This window comes from Vespula vulgaris, chromosome 10 (assembly GCF_905475345.1).
Source record: "Vespula vulgaris chromosome 10, iyVesVulg1.1, whole genome shotgun sequence".
Lineage (NCBI taxonomy): Eukaryota > Metazoa > Arthropoda > Insecta > Hymenoptera > Vespidae > Vespula > Vespula vulgaris.
The window spans coordinates 2,470,244-2,495,759 of NC_066595.1; the positions used below are offsets into that span (position 1 = coordinate 2,470,244).

At 34.2% G+C, this 25,516-nt stretch overlaps 1 protein-coding gene across 1 annotated transcript in view; it reads left to right on the top strand.

Annotated features, from left to right (window-relative positions):
* The window catches only part of LOC127066608 (nuclear receptor subfamily 2 group E member 1), a 74,962-nt gene that overhangs the window by 48,231 nt on the left and 1,215 nt on the right, over positions 1-25,516 (top strand). Inside the window, exon 2 of the mRNA XM_051000487.1 lies at positions 25,195-25,431. Coding sequence (XP_050856444.1) covers positions 25,195-25,431 — 237 coding nt within the window. The remainder of the gene's footprint in view (positions 1-25,194; positions 25,432-25,516) is intronic.

The window sequence follows — 25,516 nt, forward strand, 5'->3', positions numbered from 1 at the left end:
ATTTAATTACTTTTAATAATTCTTTATTATTATTATTATTATTATTATTATTATATTTTATTATTATTATTATTACTATTATTATTATTATAATTATTATTATCATTATTATTATTATTATTATTATTATTATTATTATCATTATTAGCAAAGGAAAAAGAAATGATGAAAAAAAAAAAGAATAATTTTTGTACTTTTGTATAGTCTTTCGTAAATCAAAAAAAAAGAAAAAACAGAAAATGTCAACTTCCAAAAGAACTTCTCGTCTCTTCTAATTTTTCATTGAGATTAAAAAAGAAAAGAAACGATTTTTCGAAAATTTTTAATTTTCGAAAAGAAAAAAAGAGGAAAAAGCATTTCGACGACAAACTTCGATACGTTATATCTCTAAAAAAAATTCTTTGACGTGTAAGACATGTAACGTAGGTAATATTTACTGTAAAAGCTCTTTTTATATATATATATATATATATATATATATATATATATATATATGCATAATAGAGCGCAGTCCGGTCAATCGGCGTTTCGTTCTTTAATTTTCTTTTTTCTTTTTTTTTTCTTTTTTCAAAAGCAACTTTGTAATAAATTCTCGTTGCCATAAGCACACGTCAGCGAGCCTTTCACTCTTTTTCTCAAGAATTATTAGCCATATCCGGACAGCTATGAGATCGACTCCAGAAAAGTCTTGAAATTTAAAATAGAAAGAGAGACAGAGATAGAGAGAAAAAGAGAGAGAGAGAGAGAGAGAGAGATAAGGTAGGTGGATCGATTCATTATTTTTTTTTTTTCTTTAATCCATCGATCGTCACGAATTATTATTTTCATTGTTGTTGTTGTTCTCTCTCCTTTTAATTAATATATTTCTCATATTTTTCGATATACGAATATATATATTTTTTTTCTTTCTTTTTCGTTCGTTTTTTTTCGATGTTTTTTTTTACCAATTTTTCAACGTTCAAATTGAAAGTGCCCTGTATCACAAGTTTTCTATTTGATCGACTTCACGGCCATCGAGATCAAGTCGGCCAATGAGACAGTGGCGACTTTGTGTTCCTTTTCTTCACGAGTCGAAGAATCCAAACGTCCAATTCGTCCGCCCCGAGGCGACAGAGACGGAAGTTTCTGTCGGCTCGAAAAAAAAAACTTTAAATTCAGAGAACGAATACCTCGATAAGTAAATGATCTTTAATCTCGAGATACATTGAATTTGTTAACGAGATGAATAATATTGCGAATAATGATAATTATTTCATTAATAATTCGAATCCTCTTAAAGCGTACAAGTTCCGTTCAGAGTGCATTAAAAATGAAAAAGAAAAAAAAAAAGAAAGAAAAAAGAAACGTATCGGATCCGACGTTCAAGAGTCAAGCTGACCTTGAAGTTTTGCGAGAATCGCCGAATGACAATTTTGACAAAACGATCGACGATTAATCGACGAGATATCAGAGCTATACTTTAGAGAGAGAGAGAGAAAGGGACGAATAACGCAAAGTGTATACGTACACACGCACGTAGGAGAGATTTTTCATTGGAAGAGGGCACTGAACGACCTTGAAATCTGTGCTCCCTAGCAAGCCTTCGGGCCATCTTACAGTTCGGACTACACGCTTCAACGCCCACTCATGTTCATCATATTCGTCCAACGATTATCGGCTCAAACGTGATTTACCATCGCGTAATTTACACACCTCACTCTATCTCTCACCCCCTATCTTTCATCTCATCTTCCACCTCTCACCTCTCATCCCTCACCCCCCACATCCGTCGTTTTATTCAGCTTTTAATCCGTCCGTGACGTGAAGTTTCCTTAATTGAAACGGATGGAGCCATCGTTTTTGCCCTCGGATAATACCAGGGTAAGTAAGTACTTGGTGACGCAAGGATAATGGATAAAGACTCCGTGAAAGAAAGTGCGAGAGAAAGATACACGTAGCAAAACAGATTTCATTCGATCGCATTCCGATGTCACAAGACCCCGCCCATTTTCGTAGACCAAGAAAATCTATATGCGTTCTCATAAATAATGATAATAATAAATCGTGTTTACTTGCCAAGAGAAAATCAAAAATCTTTCGATTTTAATTCAATTAACGGCTGCGCTCGAGCGAAATGATATCTTTATGGTAATAGAAAAGGGGGAGAGAAAGAGAGAAAGAGAGAATCACGAGAAACGTAAGCGTATAACAACGTCTACTTTATATGATAATTCGTATGACTAAATGTAGATTAACGAGCACCGAATAGCAAGGTAATTAATCACGAAAGTTGCGCGTTACCTTTTTCGTTTATTAAAAATAAACTTTTGTGATTTATGAAGAACGATCGAGGCTTTGCTTGTTAACGGGTGATAGGTTCTAGGTGTAAGGAGACAAACGAAAAAGAAGTAAAAAAGTAAATAAGAAACATATAATGTCAGAGCGTAGGAAAGTCCAGTTTTGAAAATTAATGTACTCTCCGTCGTCGCGAAATAAAAGAAAAAAGAAAAAATATCTTCTAGTTATATTTCTCTCCAGGCGATAAAAAAAAGAAAAGAAATGGTATACCCCTTTAACGAAGACAACCCTTTCTACCGCTCAGTAAGCAACGCGATAAAACAGAGTATCGTACTTATCGACCGATGGTAACGAATGATTCTATCGACCGTACGAGATTGTTTAAAGGCGTCTCGATCGGTTCGAACGACTCTCTTAACGATTTTAAAGGGAAGAGATGAGTTTGCACAAAGATTTGTGTAAATAAGGGCACGCGACCGACAAGACGAAGGTACTCGATTATACCGACGTATATATAAACGTATAACCGTATGCTCGGACGCAGTCGGCGAGCTTATTGTGTAAATAAATTGAAACAGTAATCCACCCTTTTCGTTCTGGTGACAGTCGTGATAATCGAAAGGACATTTTTTTTTCCTCGGTAGAACGCGCGCGTGTTCGAGAGGGTGCGAACTTAACCCGGAAAAAGAAGAAGGAAAGCGGAAAACGAAGAGTAAGAGGAAAGCACGAGGATACACGTGACTTCGCGTGTGCGTACTCGTGTTCTTTGCGATTGGATAGGGCCCGTTCGATCCCATTGATCTAATTCATATTTAGAAAAGGACATTTTGGGGACACGTTGTTGACCTATCTCGAGTTGCGCGTGGTCTTTTTTTCTTCTTCTATTTCCTTTTATTTTTCTTTCTTCTTTTTTTATTCTTCTTTTATCACTTAAACTTTACATCCGATGACTTCGCGCCTATAATGAAAAAAAGAAAAAAGAAAAGGATAACGTTGGTAGCGTTAAACGAAGAGGAGAAGAAGAAGAGAAAGAAGAAAACGAAGAAGAAAAAAGACAAATTAAATAGCTTTTAATCGAGCTGCATCAAGTTGCACAAGATCAGTTCCATTATTCCTATCGTTTGAATTCGGAGCGTACTGAATTAGATATAAACAAAAAGGGAAATGAAAAGAGAAGAGATAGAAAGATAGAGAGAAAGATAGTTAGAAAGAAAGAAAGAAAGAAAGAAAGAAAGAAGGAAAAAAAAGAGGAAAGAAAGAACGAAAGAAAGAATGAAAGAAAATAAAAGAAAAGTTCGTTTCTACTGGGTCAGATTAGAGCTACCCTCGTCGCGTCGTAAGAGGGATACAATGGACTGGCTAAGGAGAGACCTCGGTTCCTCGTTGAATGACCGCCTACGGTGGATAATGAGGAAGAAATTGGTGGTGCGTGAAGGTACGAAAGAGGGACCACCTGTGCCCTTCTCCTACTCAAACTGGAATAAGCAGAGAGAAGGAGAAAGAGAGAAAGAGAAAAAGAAAAGCATCGAGCAAAAATAGTCACGGTCTCGTATATTTACTCCGAGACTCTTCGTTCCTCCTCCCACGCCCTTATTTTTTTCTCTCTTTTTATCTTTTTTTTTTTTTTACTTTCCTCCTTCTTCTTCTTCATTTTCTACTTCTACTACTATTCGACGTGAAGAGAAGCACAAAGGCATTACTCTCCTCGAAAGGCATTCAGCCAACGTTAGATCCTCGATAAAACATTGAATGCTGTCGTCCGTTCAAAAGCCCCATATCCACCCCCATATATCCCCCTCTAACCTCCGTTCAACCCCTCTCCAATCTTCCCTACATTACCATCCCACTACACAGAAGAACTCTGTCTCTACAACGGCTCTCTTTCTCCTCTCCTCTCCTCTCCTCTCCTCTCCTCTCCTCTCTTCTTCTCGTTTACAAAACTGGAACTGGAAATGTCGTCGGATCTCGGATCTTCGATGTTTGTACGCATTTCGTACTTGTGATATCTCGATGAGTTTAGTGGTTGTCCGGTTCAAGGGGGATCCCGAGAGAGCAAACACTCACCCTTCGTTTTAGGATCAAGGTCTCTCTTTCTCTATCTCTTTCTCACTTAATCGTTACCGCGTGAGATGAATCTCTCCCCTCCTTGTTGATATTTTTATCGAATGGATATATCGAATGATCCGAGTTTCCAATTCAAACTTTTTCCTTTCGAATAATATCGAGTAATATTGAAACACATAGATCGAACTATTCGGAATTGTAAATTGTTCGTATTATAGAATCGATTGGAGTCAGATGATAATGTATACGGATAATGTGTATGAAAAAGGACATAAAAAAATATTAAATTTTGGGAAATAAATATCAGACGATAATTATAGTTCGATATATATATTTTTCTCCATTTTTTTTTGTTTTTTAGCTATCAAGACATTATAATTCTTCGTTCCTTTTAATTATGATCGCTCCTTGGTTGAAAATTTCCATCATATTTTATCTCCGATCACTGCCTCGCGTTACGATAATGGATAATAATTTGTCATTTCCAGGAGATGAAGAGAAACAGAGAGAAAGAGTGAGAGTATGAGAGTAAGAGTGAGTGAGAGAGAAAGAGAGAGAGAGTGAAAAGGTAGAGGAAGCAGATCGTGTTAAGTGATTTGTCCTTGCCATCGTAAAAGAGCTACCATTATCAACACTGAATATAGAGACGTTCAATTCCTCTCTCGAGAAAGGGAGAGAACCGCTTTTAGCCCTTGCGTTGAGAGCCTCGAAGTATTAATCCCGAGAGACTGGTGGGACTACTTAAGTATGCCTTGAAATTTCTAATATTTTTTTCCCTTTTTTTTTCCTTATTTTTTCTCTTCTTTTTTTTACACGTTCGAATGTCACACGATATATTGTAATTTCTTCTTGGTCTTTCCCTTCTTCTTTTTTTTTCTTTTTTTACATTGATCACGGATATAATCGATATGATCGATCGAGTAAAAATACAAAAGATCGATAAAAATATAAATCTCAGATGTTTTTTAACGTTCAAAGAAAAAAAAAAAAAAAAGATTAGAGCCTGAATTGTCTCAAAAGAAATTAATTGACTTGTAAACAGTTTCTAGATAGCTAATAGAAATATTACACTTATGTTTATTTGCGAGATATATCAATAGGAAAGATAATATCGAGAAGATTCTCGTATACTCCGATATTATCCAGATATAAAATCGATGAAAAAATTGTATTTGAAAAAAGAAAAGAAAAAATCATAAAAAAAAGAAAAACAAGAAGAAAATGAAACAAAAGGAAAATAAAAGTTGGAGCTCTTTAAATATCCAACGAAAATTTTCCCACAACTTTTCAAAGAGGCGAAGATATGCGGGCTTGAATTTGTTGGCGAAGGTGTACGTCTTTTCTTTTTCCTTTTTTTTTTCCTTTGTCTCTCTCTTTCTTTTTCAAGTACCGAAGGGCTTTCCTCTTTGCGCAAGGACCAACGAAGTCCTTCCGTATAAACACGTGCGTGTCGTTCATTCACGCAGGTTCTCTCTCTCTCTCCCTCCCTCTCTCTCCCTCCCTCTCTCTCTCTCTCTTTCTTTCGCATAACCATTATATTTTACCAACAGCAAGTTCTCCGTCTTACGTAGAACCTTAACCAACCCCTCGCACTTGTCGACACCCTCGAGAGACCCGCTTCGCGAGACAAATATTTATAACGCGAACTCCCGTCGTGCCATTGTCGGCTACTTTCGTCGTGCCGATTTCATTCTCAAGGAGGATTTCATTCGTCAAGCCAACGTTACGAATTCTTTAGTTTTCTCGAGTGGATACACTTTAATTCTTTTAATTTTTTCCTCCCCGTCTTCTTTCCTGTTTCTTTTTTCTTTTTCTTTCTCGACGATTATTTCCAATCGCGTGCGATAATTCCCGTCGATCGTTCTCATTCGTGTCTCACACGCGAGAATTTTCCTCGATTTTTGTTAATATAATCTTTTCTTACTTACTTTTTTCTGTATCTTTTTTTTCCGATCTCTATATCTCATCGTCGCGAATTCGTTTTTATGGCAGTGAAATAACGTAGACAGTATGTGAAATTTCGATGACAAGTTTCGTCGAAAAGAATTATGATAGTTTCAACGACGCGTAATTTATAATTATCTACGTAATAATACTAATCTTTTTTCTCGTCTGTTTATTGATAACGATATAATGGTGTAATTTTTTGCGATCAATGAAATAATGCACGTATGTGAAATTCGAACGTGATTTGTACACGCGACAGTTTTCAAATTTAAAAATAAAAGATTCTAATAATATACATACATACATATACATACATACATATATATACATATTATTCCAATTTAAAAAAAAATATATATATATAAAATATATATATACACATATCTTTTAAAAAGATACACAGAAATGTTAATGGAAAAAAATAATCGAAAAAAGGAATAATGTAAAAATAATGATATTATTCAATTATTAAGAATGATGTACGACTAAAATACATATAAAATCCTTGTTTTAAATCATCGACCAAAAAAAAAGGATTTATTTATGTAAGTAAGTAAGTAAGTAAGTAAGTACCTTTTGACAGGCTTGAGAGACTTTTTAGAAAATGCGTCGACACTTCTGGGTGGTTGGCGCATTGTCTAACACGCATGCGGGATATCGAAATGTAGGCGGTCTTCCCGAAGGCGTGGTGATCGAGCACCAATCGACCCTCTTTACCCTCTCTCTCTCTCTCTCTCTCTCTCTCTCTCTCTCTCCTTCCTTCTCTATCTATTTATCATTGTAACGATCTCATCGTCACCTAGTAGCTAACACTGGCGACAATTCAGACTAAAATTTAGTTTGGAAAAACGCAACGTGAAATTTTATTAATTAGAATTCTTCAAATCAATCAAATTTGCTTTAATAAATTTTGTTCAATTAATCTTTCATAAAGAGTGCATAAAAGAGAGAGAGAGAGAGAGAGAGAGAGAGAGGAAGAAAAATAATATTTAAGATTATAATGGTAATATTGATAATTGGTTTCTATGAATCGTCTGTTTTGAAAAATTCTGTTTTGAAAAATATAATAAAATAAATAAATAAATAAATATATATATATATATATATATATATATATATATAGAGAGAGAGAGAGAGAGAGAGAGAGAGGAAAAGTATATATACAAACATAAATATAGAAATATATATATATATACTCTACCCTCTATATATACATTGATATTATATAAGATACATAAAATATAAGAAGAAATCATAAATCACAGTAGAGATTTCGACAGTAGTCCATATCGATAGATATTGATAGAGATGGAGAAAACATCCCTCTTTCTTACAAAGAACATGCATTACGGATAAGATGGAGACCGAACGAAAAGAAACATCCGTTCTCGTTTTTCGAAGGAATATCACGTCGTCGCCTTTTGTCGCCTATCGTCGTCGTCGTCGTCGTCGTTGTCGTCGTCGTCGTCGTCATTGTCGTCATTGTCGTCGTCATCGTCGTCGTTGTTGGTGCCTCCTTTCAGGCATTTCATTCTAATCGAAAAAGAAGAAAAAAAAAAGAAGAAGAAAAAGAAGAAGAGGAGGAGGAGGAGGAGGAAAAGAGGAAGAAGAGGATCGAAGAAAAGTAGGAGGAGGAGGAAGAGTAGGAGTAGGAGGAGGAGGAGGAGGAGGAGGAGGTAGAGGTAAAGTAGGAGAAGGTACGAGGGTATAAATCGTCCAACCGATAATGGAATTCTCAACGGGGGTGTTGCATTGACGCGGCTGCGAAATGTCGTGCCACGCTAGGGGTAAATAGATCGACATAGTGACGATGCCAGGAGTGGTTTGTGTGTATCAGAAAAAGAGAGATAGGTAGATTATCTGTGAAAGAGAGAGAGAGAGGGAGAAGGAGAAGGAGAAGGAGAGAATGTATATACATATACAAGTACATACTATATATTACGAGTAAATGATTAGATTAACAGACATTCGCGAGCGATCCTCAGCCTCGTGTGAAACTTCCCATACAAGGAACACGTGCTCGCCCTTTCTTCCCTTTATTTATCTCTCTCTCTCTTTCTCTCTCCCTCTCTTTTTCTTTGTCTTCCTCTCTCTCTCTCTCTCTCTCTCTTACTATCTTTTTCCAGGTCGAGATTCATACTTCTTTGATAGGTTTCATAAGCATGAATCATGGCTTCGTGAATGGGTTCAATAGCTTACGTTTATCTTCTAACTTTGCTGGTAGATTTATAATGATTATTATTCTTTTTTTTTATATCATATTTTAATATATTAATGACAGATTATTATATATATGTGTGTGTGGGGGAAGGGGGGGGAAGGAGGGCTTAGTAATGATAATAATATTATATATTTATAATAATATTATTAATAATAATTATGTGATTATTATTATTAGTTTTTTTTTTTTTAAATTTGATAATAATGATTTCATTGCGAATTATCGCATTGCAAAATACGAATATAAATATTTTTAATTAAATAATACGATGAACGAGCTCGTCGAAACGAAAATAAAGATCTAATCATTTTTAAAATAACTTATCTTACCAACGAACACGATGTATTTTTATAGAAATTCTTATTACCAACTTTTACTTAGTCACGAAGTAGGAATTTCCGTTTCCATTTTATCCTAATGATGATGAAATATAATGGGACAGGATCGTTAAGCAATTTCAAGCGAAACGCTATTGGCTATTAAATTTAATAAATCCAAAAAAAAAAAAAGAAGAAAAGAAACATAAATGAAGAATTAAAAGCGCATTTTTTATTACTTTTATTATTGTCTGTGTTTTCGTTTATTGTTACTTCTTGCCCTTTCTTTTAACCTGATGAAATCTATTCGATGTTAAATCTTTCGTATACATAAACTACACGTGTAACATACACACACATCTATTGTCGACAATTTTCGTCTTCTATCTATTTTTATTTTTTCTTCTTTTTTTTTTTTGAAAATAGTAAGAATGAATGAATATGTAAATAAATAAGAAGAGTAACGCGACGATTTCGAACTTATATCGAACGAAAGATTGATTCGAAAAAGAGATAGATCATGCAAATTAAAATAGATCGTGTAAAAAAGAATGGATCGGTGCAACATATGTTTTAACAGTTTATCTTTTAACCCGTTATTGTTGTTAATCGTAACAGTAAATATGAATTAAGTATACAAAAAAAGAAAAGGGAAATATCTTGTTGAATATTAGTGAAAGTTTTATTATATGTTACTATTATGTCGTAGATAAACTAGTAAAAAAGATATATAAGGGAAAGAAAGGGATAGAATAAAAAAAGAAAAAAAGAAAAGAACCAAAGAATGCAAAGTCAAGAGAACAAATGTTGAAATCGTAAATATTCTAGGTAGCCGATGAAAAATAATCATAAAAACAATATTTAAAACTATTTTCTTTGAAAGATAAATATAAAAGCAGCTTTGCACCTTATTTAAGGCTAGTCTACCTAAATGTAATAAAAAGTAATCTCTTAAAAAAGATCATAGAAAGTTCTTTTGTCTCTCTCTCTGGCCCCCTTTTTTCTGTCTCTCTCTTTTTTTTTTCAGTCACATAATCGCAATCCCGAAATAAACTCATTGAACGTGGGTCTTTCTACCGATATATGAAAATCCTATGAACGCCGATAATCGAAAAGATTTTAATAAATAAGTAAATAAATATGTCGAGTATTAGGAACTATTTTTAACCCTTTCACTCGAACTTTCAAACCCTTCCTTTCTCTGTCCTTTTTTTTTTTTTTTTTTTTTTTTCTTCCAAATATTATTTCAGAAAATGGAAAGTCCTTTATTACCGAAGAAAAAAAAAAAGAAAAAGGAATTAAGAAAAGGATAAAATCACAGAAAAACTCACCCTTCTTCCTCCAAAAAAAGATAAAAAAAATTAAAAACGAACGATGCAATGAAAATTTCATAATCAAGGAAAAGAAAATTGTTTTCTTCCGATTCCTTTCTTATTAATAAACATTGAACTTACATTTATTCGTAATATAAACTTGTGGGATTTTCGTACGGTATTAAAATTCTGATTTAATTGTTATCAATGAACGTCTCGCAATTTTCTCTTTTCCTTTAATTAAAATTTAACATATTAAAATTAAAATTAAAATTAAAATTAAAATTAAAATTAAAATTAAAGTTCAAAGAAAAGAAGAAAAAAAAAAGAATTAAACGATTATATCATAGAGATTTTTGTTCATTTACAAATAATAATAATAATAACTCCATCGAATTGAAATTGATGGATGTTGAAAAGATTGCTATCGAATTATCCCACGTCAGCAGCCAGTTAAACGATGACACTATATATATATACACGGGCAATTAGTTTAACGTTAGGAGGACGTGCATGCGATGAGAAGCGCGTGTCCTGGTGATTAGAAGAATGACGTAGCAACTACCTGTTGCTCTCTTTCTCTCTCTTTCTCTCCCTATCTCTCCCTATGTCTCTCTCTCTCTCTCTCTCTCTCTCTCTTTCTCTTTCTTTCTTTTTCTCTCTCTTGTAGGAGTATACCACTTTATTCTATCGATAGAACGGAATACAAGCGGTACAAGTTTTGTGGGAAAATAGGAACATATGGTCGCGTTTCGCTCGATAATCGACGTCGAAGTTGTAAGTAAGTAAGTAGGTAGGTACTCGTAGTTCGTCAGAGCTCTAAGCTCCAATTTCTACCTAAACTTATATTATCGATATATACAGGGTGTTTGAATTATTTTACTTCCATTTATATCATTCTTATATATGTATTATTATTATTATAATTATTTGTTTTTTTAAAGTGGATAACAACAAAATAATTTCATTCAGATATTACGTTACACTTATATATCATATGCACATTACTATTATGAATTAATTCGATAAAAAAAAAAAAAATATATATATATATATATACATAGAAAGTGTTATATTTTAGAAAGTATTATATATATATATATATATATATATATATATATATATATATATATCATTAAAAATTTTTCTAAGACAATTCTGTACGACAAAAAGTTTTGTCATGTTAAAACTATAACGATTGTTATAGTTAAGTCGATTAAAAAATATTGTTGGACTTAAAAAAAAAAAAATTTCTATCGTGTCATACGATATTTCGATTAGTGATAGAAAATATATAAAATGATTATTATTATATTTATGCATCACCCTATATAATCTATCTACCTGAACGATGGATGATAGGCCTTTGGTATGATCGAATTCAGTGAAAAAGAACCATATGCGGAGTTATGGCTCTCACGAGATCGGTTAAACGCGATTCGACATGGGAAGCTCTTATATGATATATATATATATATATATATATATATATATATATATTAAAAAACAAGAATCTTGGCGTATATTAAAAATCTACGATCTAGTATATATTATATCACATTATATCACATTTATAAGATAATTAACAAAGAGCAATCAAAATGGATGCTATTGAAAAAATCATAAGATTTATTTAATAATGAATGCTTTAGTAATATTTTTGATATTCTCATAAATAAGAATATAAAAGAATATAAAAATGAATCTATTAAATCCACGAAACAAATATATTACCATCATCATCATCACCATATTATTATTATTATAATCATTATATAACATTAGAATATTATTAAAGAATATTACATAACAGAAAAATTCCTTTTACTTTCAATAAAATATTGACATTCCTTTAAAAGTGTCATATTCTAACCGTTAACTAACGATCGTCATAGAAAGAGAAAAAAGAAGGAAAACGGTTAAAGTTTTTGGACGTTAATGTTCCTTAGTCAGACAGGAAGTTCAGTGTTATTGAAATGAGATAGAGAAAGAGACAGAGAAAGAGAGCCGTTCGTGTAACGAACTCCAGAGTAAGAAAGACAGATCAAGAAAGAGCAAGAAATAGAAAGAGACAGGAGGATTCTCCTTTTTATTAAAGAAAAAAGTGGGCGTAGACCAGAATGACAAGTAGTACTAGTAGTAGTACTCGTAATAATAGTAGTAGTAGTAGTAACTGCACCAGCTAGCATCGACTAGTCGTCTTTCGGATAAGAAATTAGAGAGGTTGCACCTTCTTCTTCGGGGTTCTCTGTTCAAGAAAGGGAGACTCCTTGCAAGACTCTTACCTTGCAAGACGTTTCAAGACATCATCCACCCATCCATCCATCCATCTATACATCTATACATACGTACGTACATACATACATACATACATATATATACTTACATTCATCCAATCCATCCTGGGCGGGAACATCCGGACTCCGATTACGCATTCACGTTTAAACGTGAAGTAGTAACTAGGATATACACCTATGTATGTATGTAAACCCTGCCTTTCGTTTATTTTATTTTTTTTTTTTTTTTTTTTTTTACTACTTCGAAACGTTTCTCTCATTCGGTGGGAATATTTCTGAGATTTTCGATCATGGTTAACGCTCGTTCCTCGAGTCTACTATCGCTTCTCGAGAAAAAGATTTTCTTTAATTTTTTTTTTTTTTTTTTTTTAATGTTAGTTCTCTTTCGTTTTTATTTTCTTTCTTTATTTATTCCTTTCTATTTCTCTCTCTCTCTCTCTCGTATCTACGAGAACAGACACGAGTTTCAGACAAAATTTCGATCAAAATTTAATTCAACGATGATCTTTCAATGTCGACGAATCGTGATGATCTATGTGGGTCTTCTCGTCATAAGGATAAGATAAAAAATTAAATAAATAAATAAATCGAGGAGAAACAATTCTCTGCTTGCATCCACTTTCAAGAGAATCGAATTTATTTCCTCTTTCTTCCTCTCGCGGATTTTTTTTTATCGGAATTTAATTCATTATAATCATCAGGTATTGTTAATCGTGATAACACAGTTCTCTTTCAAAAGAAAAAAAAAAAAAAAAAGAGAGAGAGAAAAGTATAATAAATCGAAGAAGATCGTCCACGTGTTCGCTATCGACAGAATTGCAATTTCTCTTTCTCTTTCATAACAGAATGTATCACAGAATTTACTTCCAAACAATCTTTCAAATATTTGAAACAAAAGAGAAGAAGAAAGAGAAAACGAGAAAGAAGAAAAAGATATTTCAAACGATTTCTTATCCTTCAATCCGAACATAATCGAGAACACGTTGGCCACCCCTCCTTTAATCCTCCCCCTTCCAAAAAAAAAAAAAAAAGAAAAAAAGAAAACAAATAAAAAAATAAAAATAATAAAAAATAAAAAAGAAAAGAAGGAAAACAACGAATCTTATTCAAAGTTCACGTTTTTTCTTCTATTTCTCCACACTTTTTTCGTCCTCTTTTTTTTTTTTTTTTTTTTCTTAAATCTCGAATATTGATAATAGAAAGAAAAAGGAGATGAGCGCATCTTCAAGAAATTCTGGCCACTCCCACTGGTAAAGACTAAGAGCAAAAGATGTCTTCTTCTCTTACGAATCCAAAAGAACGTTTCGCCTCCTACCAGGGTCTCGTTCGTTCGTTTTAGACAAGCTGACTGTGAGCAAACGTTCTGAATGGTTGTCCTGAAAAAGCACAACGGGCCAGCCAGTGACGTAACTCGAGTCCTTCGTCGGTACTGACAGTGCTGACGGTCGATTCTTTGTCAAACATCTCCCTCTCTCTCTCTCTCTACACATGCGTACGTATATATATATATTATATATACGTACGTATGTGTATATACTCTTACGCTATTTTATTCGTTGGTACGTCGAAAGGCCCGCACCGAGCTCTCATTTTGCCTCTTCAGCTTCTCGAATTTCTTCGTCGAGAAGCCCCTACCACTCTATCTGTCTCGCTTGTACACGTATATGTTTATATATATATATATATATATATATATATATATATATATATATCATACAAGTACACACTCTCTCTCTCTCTCTCTCTTTTTCTCTATTGGTCGCTCTCGTGTACTATCGGTCCTCTTTTTATTCGCGTTTCCTCGCCGTGAGCCGAATCGCCTTTTGACGAAGTGCTTCTTTAGTTTGAAACGCGCGTCATTCAATACCCGCCCGCGGCCAAACAAAGCGTTTCCGGAAGCGCCATGAGATTCGACTATATCGCAGGTAGATCTTTCTCTCTCTCTCTCTCTCTCTCTCTTTCTCTCTGTCTCCCCTTTCTCTTTTTCTATCTTTCTTTTTACCCCGATTGACGTGACGTACGAACATGTGAATCGTTTGAGAAAAGCTTTGCCTTCGTTTTCTTTCTTCTTTTACCCTCCCCCCTCCTCCTCCTCCTCCTCCTCCTATCATTCTCCACCCTCCATCCCTTCTTTCAACGAACAAAAAATAGAAATTGTAAAAATTGTCTCGTGAGATGATCGATCGATCCATCGATCGATCGTTTTATATGATAATAATGAACAATTCAAACGATCAAAAAGAATCGAAAAGAAATTAGTAAGATTAGAACGACGACGACGGTTGTCGTTCGTATTCGAAATAAGTTTGATTGAATTTGAGGACGAATTGTTTGAAGTTTCTCTCTGCGAATAATCTTAAGTAAAAGAAGAAGAGAAAGAAGAAGAAAAAGAAGAAGGTGAAGAAGATCAAGAGGATGCAGAAGAAAAAGAAAAAAAAACAGCAGGTGAAGAGAAAGGAAACAAAAAGATAGAGTCAGTACCTCGAAGGTCCAGTCGAGCTTATCCTCCATTAACGCGTAGAGCTTCTCCTTCCCTTTTATCTTTCTCTCACTTTCCTCAAGGCTATTTTCTCGTGAACTTAAGCACTAAGAGTTCGATTCGTGATCCTATAGTACTTGACAAGTCGACCGTATGATAGCCATGGGATTATTTCGAGACTTGTCCGGACTATTTCTTACGACTAACAACGAAAAGGAGGCGCCCATTTTTTCCTTCAACCTAATTTTGCAAGAATCACGTTTCTCACTCTTTTTGATCGGTTGCACGAGGATATTTACAAATAAAAAAATAAAAAGAATTGGATTGATAGGATCGATTAAAGATATATTATGTGACATAAATAAATAAATAATTAATTATCGTAAGTTTGTATTTCGCGTGATCCTAAAAAGATCTTCGAAAACGAAACTCCAACCCATATAAAAATCTTGACGAATTCTCATTCAAAAAAAAAAATATATATATATATTAACTTATATCTAAACATATATCACGAACTCATAGTCAAATTATGAGAGTTAGAGAGGACATGTGGCCCGAAAGAAAGAAAGTTTTAAAAGGACGTGGAACCTCGTTAAATGCTATACCGGTAAAACAAGGCGCAAACAATTGTTGGGCGGCGCTGGGATTAGACTAAACAGGCAGCGAGCTAGAAAAGGTATGCTCGAGAGATTTTCGCGAGAGATAGCGGCATCCTATGATGTTTCTACTACTATTTCTATCTTCCTCTATCCTATATCTATCCATCTCTCTCTTCAACACACCAATCGGAAGTTTCTTTCCTTACCTATACCTGTACTTCGCAGTTTTGGATTTAAATTCTAAGGACGGTATAGCCTAATGCTGTCCTTACTTTACTTCTTGGTTCTACCACCCTCTCTCTCTCTCTCTCTCTCTCTTTCTCATTCACTCTTTTTTTCTCTCTCTTTCTCTCTTTCTCTCTTTCGGCAATACGAGACCACCCGTTGACACGAACTACTTATATAATTCAACGGTACGAATCCTATTCGATGATCCGAATTACTTTGCGATATTGGTGACACGATTAGGCTGAGCTTTTACTAAAACTGGCTTTGTACCGCTTATGAAATGACCCTATTATCGGCGACCTATCTTGGTATTTATCTTATGCCGAGCGTGCCATTGTCGTTATGTGTGCATCTGTGTGTGTCCGTGTTATGTGTATCTCCCTCTTTCTATCTCTCTCTCCTGTCTTTTCTCTCGTCTTCTTTTAAGGTATTAAAAGAACCTCTATTCTTTTCCCTCTAGCTTCCTTTCATTTTCTTTTTCTGTTTCTCGTCTTTTTCTTTTTTTCTTCTCCTTTTTTTCTTTCTTTGTTTTTTTAATAACATTCCCGACCTAGACGATCTAGAATCTAGAATGTTAGAGAAAAGAAGATTAATTTAATACGTTAAAAAATTATGATATAATCAATGAATATTGAATTATGATCGAATTAATACGTAGAGAAGATTGGAGAAATAAAGGATAATTGATAGTTTAGGAATCGAAAGAAGAAAAAAGAGAGAAGAACTTATCTACCTTTCGTTACGTTCTTATCGTTTCTTCTTTTCTTTTTATTTATTTTTTTTTTTTTCTTTACATTCTCCAAGATTCTTCGTATCTAGCATCCTGAAAAAGGTTTGAGAAAATAAATTTAAACTATAGTGCATTCTTGTAATTTTCAATTTTCGTAATAATCTTGACAGTTAATATTTTAATTAATTTTCTTTTCTTTTCTTTTTTTTTAATGACAGCTCTAAGTAAGACGTTTAATGAATATATATATATATATATATATATATATATATATTATATGTAATTGATCTGGTTGTTCTTGTATCCTCTCAATGAGACACGATCAAATATAGTTTTGCCCAAACAAACGCTTTCGAAGCTTTGAAAAGAATCCTAGAAGCCTTTCTAACAAAGTTGTTCTTAGAGCCTAAAACAACATCGGTGAGGCGGTTTCGATCCTTTAGAAAATTGAACGCACGCGAAGAAGAGAATCTCTACTCTCTCCGATGGATAGAAAATTTGAGGTACTGAATTCCTAGACAAATTTTCTATTTTGATTCCGCTCCTATTACCGGCCGTTTAAGCCGCGTTTTGCCTTTTTGACAAAGCGACTCGAATCTCTCTTTGGTCCCTCCATTTTATATACATACATACATACATACATTCATATATGTATGTATGTATATTATATGCGTATTTATATTTATATATATATGTGTGTGTGTCTATGTATGCGTATTTCTATACGCGTTTCGAACGAATACAAGAACGTACCTTTGGAAAAAATCTTTTAGGGACAGTTACACGGATAATCTATGTATCCCTCTCTTTCTAACTCACTGCATATTGGCAACGAAGCCAAAAACGAACGATGCTCGATGCACACGCTTGACCGAGCAAGATTTGTCGGTGAGTTAGGGTCGATCCTTGATCTCTTCAATGGCGGATATGGCCTACCTCGGTGATCTACACTCTGATATTCTCCGAAGGCTCGAGACGTTTCACGGGATGCATCTCTATTTACTATTGAATGTCTATCCTTCATCTGGGATATCTAAATGGATGTTTCGCATTTTTTGTTATAACTATATCCGATGTGTATTATAATCGTGATTAGATCGTAAATGTTTTAGATAATATGTCAATGATATTGCATAGTTAAAAATAACTCAAAATTATTTTTAATATATATAATAAAGAAAAAAAAAACGAATATATATATATATATATATATATGTGTGTGTGTGTATATAAAGTGAATGGAAATTAAAATTAATTGAAAATTAATAATAAAATCGTATTTGTTTATATGTATATAATGAACGTATGTATGTATAGTGTGTATTTACGTAATAAAATATTATAAAAGAACGATAAGAAATAACACGATGATAGGATCGATTCGTAATATTTTAAAGAGAGTGTAAAAGAATGCCTAACACCGAGAGATCCAATCTCGATGATATTACTCTCGGTTATTATAACGCAGATTCCTTGCGTAATTCGTACCGAAATTCACCCCTGTTTTAAATCCTTCTCCATCTCTTTCTCGCACACGTTGGTTGGGGTTCACGTTTAGTAGGGACGAGAAGCATGAGATAATTCAAGATGGAGTCAGGGAGTCAGGAACGCATCTGCTTTATTTACTCTGTTTATATTCATCGTAAAGAGAGAGAGAGAGAGAGAGAGAGAGAGAGAGAGAGAGTGAGAGAGAGAGAGAGAGAGAGAGAGAGAGAGAAAAATCTTTATCCACATACAGATATATACACATATACATAAAAATATTATTCTCGAAAAAGAAAAACAATAATAGATCTATCTAATCATAGAAAATCATGAACTATTGCATTCCGCGATAAAACGTTTCAATTTTATCCGTCTCGACGTTACACCGAGAGAGACAGAAAGAAACAGAGTGTGACGAGAAATAAGAAAGGGAAGGGGTTTAGAAAGGGTAGTAGAGTGGGGGAGCGAGATTTAGCAAACGGGGTGTATGAGAGATTCACGGTGTCTCCCGATGAATCTGAGCTTCCCTTCTGACGAGCTGAGGTAAAATCCCCTCTAACTCGACGTCTAAAGCGTTAAGCTTCCCTCCTCTCCCCTACCGTCCAAGCGCCGATCCCGTACAACCCCTGACTCAAGAGGGAAGGAAGCACAGCCGGTTTCTTTCGAAAGTAACGCCCTTTTCTATGGTAGGAAAGCTGTCGGCCAATCGGAAAGCGTATCTACGTAACTTGTACTTCGAAAAGGTTCGGGAGGGTAGTTGGCATCAAAAAGTCCCGAGAACGATGGTTGTCAGTCAGGATTCATCGTCGAGTAGTCAGTAGTCGGAGTTTCGCTAGTGCTTAGCTCTCCAGTGTGCATATTCATCACTTTCGGATTTAATCATCTTTGTTTTATTTTCGTTTCCTTTTTTTGTCCTCTCTAATTGTCCATTCATCGGTCGTTGTTATCGTTCATTAATCGTTGTCATGGTTAAAGTTGTTGTTATTGTTGTTTTTTTCTTGTTGACGTTCGTCGAAGTCAAAATCGATGTGCTTCGTTATCGTATTAATTGTTTATAATTTTTATTCTCTTTTCTTGTTCCTTTTCTTTCGATATGTCGGTCAAACTTTGATACTGTTATGTGAAATTTTGTCTTAACTCTCGTTTGTGTTACGACACAGATAGAGAGAGAGGGACAGAAAGTGTTGTGAGGAAGATTACAGATACATACGTGTGTGTATATATATATATATATACGTATGTATTTATTTATTTATATATGTATAAAAGACTGTAACGAGGTAATAACAGAAGAGAGAAAAAATGCAGAATCAAGAACAACAAGTGGGACACATCCCGGTTACTCAACCAAAGTTACCACCAGCCTCGTCCAGTAAGGTTTCTAAGATCGTTATCTCGTCCTTAGATAAGAGATCTTTATATGTAGTTTCTCGTTTTAACAACGAAGATGGAAAATCGTATGTGTTGTTAAGAAGAAGAAGAAAAAATGACGTATAGTGTACGCAGTGAGAGTTAAATTTCGTTAAATCGATCACGTTTTTGAAGATAACGCATGGTTAAAGTTTATCGGTATTCCAGCTTTGTAACAGATAACGAGGAAAAAATTATATTCGCATACGTTAAATCGAATCTGTACTCGCTATAAACGAACGTTCGATCTAAGGATTACGAATGAAATATTTATTCTACGTCGACGATTATTCTAACGTTAACAGTTTTATCTACAAAACAGTTTTAAATGCATAAACTCGTATTGATTCATACGTTTAAGATACGCATTATTATCGAAATCATACATTATTTTTTAGAATTCAATCGTTAGACTTTCTCCTAGAATTTTCTATGAAATAATTCTATGAAAGATCAACGACATGTTTAAAATGTTTCCTTGTGTCATTGGTATTACGTTTATTATTATTATATAACTAGTCTCGTGTTGTACCCTTGTCAAAGTTTTAAATGGAAAGGAAGTAGTAAACAAATTTTCCTAATCGCCCACTCTTTCCTGTCACCGTCGAAATTTATTTTCTATTACATCGAAAACTGAAGAAAAGCTTTCTCATACATATTTTTTTTTTTCACGTGAAACGCATGATATACGATTGGAAAGATTTGTAGGTACTTAATTGTTCTTTTTAGAAATATTTTACTTTTTAGAAATATTTGAGGTGTTTCAATTTAAAAAGAAAAAAAGAAAACACGTGCATGTAATTTTTATATTTGTCGTAGAACTTTTCTTCAAAAAAGAATATTCATATATATATATTTTTTCTGTTTTTTTATTTTTATTTGTTTTTCTTTTGTTGTTGTTGTTGTCAACGAAACGATCTTCGTTAATCGAAAATTTTCTCTCTGAAAAGTTTCACAGAACGTACGATCTCCTTTTGTGATCTCGTGTGAAATAAAAAGCATGTGGCATTTAAATGAGTAGCCGATCACGTTTTTTTCGGACATTTAAACCATTCGTCGATCCCCCGACGGAGCTCGTCCATGAGAAAATTATGACAGATGGTGAAATAAATAGTTTCCACTATGCGAAGGTAATCAGGGTGGGTGGACGAGCTAACAGGTTGCCATGCATCACTGATCATTCGGTGACCGTCAGTTGTTCAAAAATCTCTGTTACTTGATTAAGAAATTTATTTTTTTTACGTCACTCGTTAATCACTTATTTATTTTGTTAATGATCTCATATAAACGGAGTCGATAATTCGTACGAGAAATTTTTTATCATTTATATATGCATAGGTATTGATTAATTAATTAATTAATTAATTAGATAGATAGATTCATATATTTTGATCAACGAATCACGCGTCTTAGAATTTTCAGTACTTATTATCTCAATAAAAAAAAAAAAATAAAAAACAAATTGATATAATGAAAATATGTTATCGGACTATAGATGATTTCAGAATTTTCAGTAACTTATATATATTACTGTTGTTTTTTATTTAGATAACAAAATTTTATCATCGGAATGATCAGTAAAAATATATTAATATCATCTAATTCGTTAATAAATAAAACATAATTAAAATTCATTAGCTAAAGTAACAAATCTCGACATTCGTTTAAAATTTATTCAAACGAACACGATAATTGGCATAGAAAATTGTGAAACAATCGATTTTTAACTATCTTTATAAAAATAATAAAAACAGAACGAGCACGTTGAAATTTTTTTTTTTTTAGACATCGTATATTTTCGTTAGAAAGAAAATAATCGTTGAAAGTGATTTTCTTATTAAATTAAAAATTACTATTCATTTATGATTAAACTGAGAAACAGACAGACAGCCAGAGAGAGAGAGAGAGAGAGAGAGAGAGAGAGAGACGAGTCGTGGAACAAAAGGACGATAATTTAATGGCAAAATATTAAAAGAGAAACTTCAAAGGGGGTTGGGTGAACGGGGGTGTTTAAAACTCAGTGAAACATCGCAGATGACGGATGAATACAGTCTTCCACCCTCGATATAACTCGATACGATAAGGTATAACATAGTATAACACGTGTCTGCTACCTATGTAGTTTAAAAAGAGAGAAAGAAAGTGAGAAAGAACACCATCGATATCGCGTATCGATATGACTATGAACACATGTCAGAAAATTCCCATGCTTCAGTAACGCCTACGTTACTAGCACCTGATGGCCAGGGAAACGTTATGGTCGATCGTTTTTTTAGGATGAACGATGATGTCATTCTAATTGCTCTTTTTTCACCTGCTCATCGATTATCTACTTTAATTATCTTTCTCTCTCTCTCTCTCTCTCTTTCTCTCTTTTTCTTTTTTTCACCTCACGTACGTAATTCGTCATACGTTAAATTAAATTGTATATTAATTGATTATTAAAATTACGGGACGTGCTTTCGACTCGATTCTTTTTTTTTCTTTTTCCTTTCTTCCTCTTTTCTTTTTCTGTTCTTTTTTTTTATTTTTATTTCTTTTTTTGTTTTCACTTTTTTCGTTCGCTCGATACGGAGAAAGAATATTACGCGAAAGATTATAAAAAGAAAGAGAAAAAGAAAAAAAAAAAAAGAGAGAAGGAACTCAGATAGGGCTGACCAAACATAGAGACAGAAAAGTTTTGGAGGAATAACGTTGTTCCATAATTAACTAGAGTAAAGTAACGGTGGAGTATAATTTCGTCAAGGGAAAAAGTGAACTTGTAATTTTTTTCGATTTTTCGTTTACCACCCATCCAACTTGGTGTCTTTTATACACGGCCGACCAACCCCTTTTTACTTTCTCTCTTTTTTCTTTCTCTCTTTCCTTCCTTATTTCACTTACCCTTCGTGAAGCGACGGTCAGCAACATTTTTTTTTTCCACGATTTCGAATCGCTAATATACGGTCCTGTCCTTGTTTTTTTTTTTTTTCTTCTTGTACCCAACAGAAAACATAGCACGTATCAAACGTATAAAATGGCAACCGAGGAACCGAAAAATACGGGTGAAGGGTGAGAAGGTGGATGAAGGGTGAGAGATGAAGAGTGAAAGAGGGTGGGCTTGCTTAAAGGGGTGACAGGGAGGAACGATTTGCAAAAAATAAATTGTTAATCTCGTTCGACTCTTCGAGCATCGTCGTCGTCGTCGAATTTTCGAGATTCGATTGTTAAAAAAAATTCTTGCTATTTTTAATTAAAAAAAAAAAAAAAAAAAATAGACGATTAAAAAAAAAATCGAATGTAAAAAATTAATAAACAATAACGTAATTTTTGCAAGCCGCTAGCTAAAAAAAAAAGACGACAACCCTTTTCTCTTTCTTTTTTTTTTTTACTATCACGTGCACGGTTAGCAAAAATTTTACATTCTCACCCTCTTCTTCACCCACCACCTCACCCCATCTTCGATATATCATACATATCAGGAATGACAAAATAAAAGGGAAAAGGGGACCGATTATACGATTTAATGTCAGTAGTTTTATACCATGATATCTAATCGACGAAGCGAGCTTTCGTTCATCCGACATAGGTAATAAAACCCGAGGTAAGAGGGGTAGAAAACTAATGCTTTATGGTTCTGTCTGTCGGTCTGTCTGTCTATCCGTCCGTCCGTCCGTCTGTCTGTCTGTCTGTCCGTCGACGGCCACTGTAAAAATCCCATATGAAACTTTGAGAATAAGCGCGATTTCTGCAGAAGCGGAAAAATGATGGACTTTAAGAGCCTCCGCTAAAACACAGGCTATGACGATCCGAATGAAAAATTCAATCGCGAATGACTATCTTTCTCTCTCTCTCTCTCTCTCTTACACACACACATATATACACATACGTACATACATATATATGGGTACATATATATACGCCTATATCGCGGATATACATTCGCTATTTCTTTCTCTCTCTTTCTTTTTCTGTTTCTTTTTTTACTTACTACACTTACATACGTACACATATTTTTCTGTTTCTTTCACGTATAGAGTAGTAGGATATTGTAGTACGAAGGACGAATGCAAATTTCATGCAGTCAGTGCCCGCGTGTCTTGGCTCGACGTTAGAAAGAGAAAGAGAGAAAGAGAGAGAGAGAGAGAGAGAAGAGCCTCGCGTGATTCTGTGGCACGCTTGCACGCTCGCGAGCCTACATGCGTACGCTTTCAAACTTTCCCTCGACTAGGGAAAGAAGGGCCTTGGAAAGGGCGAACGATTTCTCCCCTGTTATATTCGGTACGAACCGCGGAACTCATGCATGTAGCTACATACGCGTTTTTATGTATATATATATGTGTGTATACATATATACACATAAGCTTAGTTGGACAGCTCTTGGGAATCCTTCAAAAGACCTTCGAACTCGACTCTACGAACGAACGGATGGACGAACCTTCTTTTTTTTTTTATTTTTTTAATTTTTTTTTCTTCGTCCTTCTAAAATTCAATATCGATCTTTTGAATTTATTTATTGATTTAAGAAAAGAAAAAACGAAGGAACTTACCCCTATCTTCTTTCTTTTCCTTTGTTTTCGTTACAAGAAAATAGTAACCATCAACGTAGTGCGTATGGTAAAGAAGAACTGTTCGGATTTCTCAATAGGAAAATATCTTATATACATATTAGGTATCGAGTAAATAAGAGAAAACTCGAGGGAGCGAGATAATTATTTCGATAGAATTTTTTGATAGTTTAGAAGAAAGGAGAGAAGAGTGTGCAGATTCGCACAGAAACGTAGAGACAACACGTTCAACGTGTTTTACCTAGGATACGTAAATAGTTTGGAAGGAGATAAAGAAAAGTATACATCGATAGAGGGATTTTCAAAGTGAACAGGGAAAAAATAGAATGAGAGAGAAAGAGAGAGAAAAAAAGAGAAAGAGAAAGAGAGATGGAGCGATAGAGTCGACGAAGTGTCGCGTTTCTTGCTGCTCACTTAAAATCTTTGAATAGATCGACCACATCCGGTCCATTGAAGTCGTTCCATTCACAATCTCTTTAGCATCAATGGTGTAGGCGGTGCCAGTGACAAGGAGTTGCTTGGTAGTCCCGTATTGTAAAAGCGTCATATAAATCCACCCTTCCAGTATGGCTCCTACCTTTGCCTTTGCCCGATATTTCGATCCCCAATGGGAATTGCAAAATAGTGGTAATGGCTTTTTAAACTATATTGCGACATCCATATCGTTCAAGGACAAATTTCGATCTATTTATCCGATTTTTGACAAACGTTATTCGCATCTTCCACGTTAAACAGTATCAACCCCTATTCATTCCCATCATCTCACTTCAATCACCAACGAAGTAGTCTCGAAGCAAAATATACTTTGTGTTGGTACCACCATTGAGAACGCGTACGAGATTAACCCTCAGACGTCATTCTTTTCTAACTTCTCTCAATGAATTTTGACAATAGAAACGTTTAGTCGCATACCGATGATCGGGCCGATCTCCTCTTCCTTCTTCTCTTCTTTCTCTTCTTCTTCTTTCTTCAAAATTCTCAAGGAAAGAGTGAGAGAAATAATAGGAGTAGAATAAATTGTATACACATTAGTATTATAATATGTATTAGTAATTTACAGATTATACGGATACATAGTATTATTAATTAGTATATCACGTAAAATAATACGTTAATATTAGTAATATTTATTGGTAATGTTGATAGGTTTTCCTTTTTTTTTTCTTTTTTTTATATTCCTTTTCTTTGAATTTTTTGATTGTTTTAATTTATTTACTTACTTATCTTGTTTTTACTTGATTACATCCGTCTCTTTTTTTGTTTCTCTCTTGACGCAGGTCGAATACTTTACGATATACCGTGCAAGGTATGCCGGGATCACTCGTCCGGCAAACATTACGGTATATTCGCATGTGACGGATGCGCCGGTTTCTTCAAAAGGTCGATAAGAAGAAATCGACAATACGTTTGCAAGGCCAAGTCCGAGGGTGGTTGTATGGTCGATAAAACTCATCGTAATCAGTGTCGAGCGTGTAGATTGGCCAAATGCATTCAGGCAGGCATGAACAAAGACGGTAAGTTCGAATGATGCACGACACAATGTTTGATGATGATGATGACAAGGACGATAATGAGTCATTTAAAAATCATTTTCTCTTT